Source organism: Sceloporus undulatus, chromosome 4, assembly GCF_019175285.1.
Source record: "Sceloporus undulatus isolate JIND9_A2432 ecotype Alabama chromosome 4, SceUnd_v1.1, whole genome shotgun sequence".
NCBI classification, from domain to species: Eukaryota; Metazoa; Chordata; class Lepidosauria; order Squamata; family Phrynosomatidae; genus Sceloporus; species Sceloporus undulatus.
The window spans coordinates 110,577,130-110,579,112 of NC_056525.1; the positions used below are offsets into that span (position 1 = coordinate 110,577,130).

Here is a 1,983-nt window from a genome sequence, read left to right on the forward strand (position 1 = left end):
TACACTTATTCTTTTCGCAAATACAGAAAGTAGCTTTAAAGAGATGTTTGTTATTTCAGCAACAGTTGTGTTTAACTATTCACTTTTTTTGCACAGGGTGGATCCTATGGGAGCAGTAGCCAATATGGACCGGTAAAAACTTTATGCCTATTCTACAGAAGTAATTCTCAACTAATTTAATTCTTGATGGAAGTAACAAATAATTTTCGCAATTTTCTTACCACTACAAAAACTACACAGTTTTCAAAGACTATTTGCGGTTTGGGACTTATGTGCAGAAGCCACATTTTTTGTACAGAAAATAGTATTTTTGCTCTGTAGACAGCATTTTCAGTTTAGAAACTAAGTTATGTGTGGAAAGAATGTTCTCGGTGCAGAAAATGCAGGGTTTTGTGCAAAAAAAACAACAACAAAAAACCCACTTGTACAAATTTTGCACAGAATAAGTTGTGAACTGCAAAGATTCTCATCAGTTCATGTTTTATCTCACCAAGGTTTCCCAACACTTGAGAAACATGGTTGTTGTTTTTTACTAGTTTCCAAATGTTTTAAAATATTATTTCCATCACTAAAGCATAATCTTGCTCTCAGAGACAGAAAGTAAGGTCCCGAACTGACAGACCAAAATAAAGCTGCTTCGGGTCACTTTGGAGGTATGCTGTTTAAATGATACATGCATCTTAAGAGGCCAGAAGCTGCACCAAAGCTGCGCTCCAGTCCTTAGAGCTGGAGAGTGGCTTTGACATGGCTTCCAATCTCTTAGGACACATGCAGCATTTAAAGAGCATACCTCCCAAGTGACCCAAAGCAGCTTTATTTTGGCCTGTCTGTTCAGCCCCTAACTTGATAACAGATAAATTATTGTATTATGGCACAACATGTTTTTAAAGTAGCAATTGTTTTCTGTTCAGGGCGGATCATATGGAAGCAGCAGCCATTATGACCAGGTAAAACATTTAAAACTATGTAATTAATAGGTGCCACATCTCATAGCAATAAGTGGTATACATGGAAAAATATTAATAAAGAATAAGTGTTGTGTTTATTCTGCTCTTAAATATAGAAAGTAATTTAAGATTCAGTCATATAATTTGTGAAGTAATAAGTGGTTTCTGTGCAGGGTGGACAGGGTGGATCATATGGTGGCAGCAGCCATTATGGACAGGTAAAACTCTTTAAATGTATATCATATCAGTATGTCCTAATATAAGCCAGTGGTGGCTTGTTGATTGAATTGGGAGAGGGTTAACCGTGAAATGGTGAGGGGAGACATCCCTCTTGCTCAGTCCATGATCCAACCACATAATATAAAATTAAAATAAGCCTATGCATATGCCTTGAATCATGAGCTTGGAGAAGGATGGGCTATAAATTCAATCAATCAACAGTATCTTGATCTAAAAAACAGTTTTATACAAATATACTAAAGTAGGTCTTTTGTAAATTAATAACTGTTTTCTGTATAGGGCGGCCAAAGTGGATCATATGGCAACAGCCAATATGGACAGGTAAAAATCTTTTTAGAGTATAACTTATCTTGACATAGTGATTTGACTGTTGGACTATGACTCTACCAGGGTTCAATTCTCAATCTGGCCATGAAGCCAACTGAGTGACCTTGGGCAGGTTACACTCTCTCAGCCTCAGGGGAAGGCAATGGCAAACCTTATCTGAACAAATCTTGCCAAGAAAACCCCATGATAGGCTCGTCCTAGGGTCCAGTAAGTCAGAAATGACTTGAAGGCACCTAACAACAACAACATTTGATGTTGAAAATGGTAATATATGATACACAAAGAGCTAGAAAACATAGAATAACCTTTTCTGCTGAGGTTTTAAGTAAATAACTTACAGCATAATCCTAATGGGGTCAAGGAGAAGTGACCACCTCATTCACTTTCTTCCACCTTGTGTTGGCTTGAACAAAAGGCATTGCAAATACTCTTATTTTAACTTCTCCCTCTTCTTGAAAGTAGGATGGTG

The 1,983-nt window shown here is 37.2% G+C and overlaps 2 protein-coding genes across 6 annotated transcripts in view; both read left to right on the top strand.

Moving 5' to 3' along the window:
* Positions 1-1,983, top strand: part of LOC121929013 (hornerin-like) — a 128,563-nt gene that overhangs the window by 98,905 nt on the left and 27,675 nt on the right. The window lies entirely within an intron of this gene.
* Positions 1-1,983, top strand: part of LOC121928779 — a 31,059-nt gene that overhangs the window by 1,405 nt on the left and 27,671 nt on the right. For 2 of the 5 annotated variants that reach the window (XM_042463973.1, XM_042463975.1), the window contains exons 1-2: positions 915-947; positions 1,121-1,165. The exons of 2 other annotated variants lie outside the window; for them this stretch is intronic. In XM_042463973.1, coding sequence (XP_042319907.1) covers positions 922-947; positions 1,121-1,165 — 71 coding nt within the window. In that variant the 5' untranslated portion in view covers positions 915-921. Of the gene's footprint in view, positions 1-914; positions 948-1,120; positions 1,166-1,983 lie in introns of those variants that run through there. One more of the 5 variants, XM_042463974.1, reaches the window with a different exon arrangement.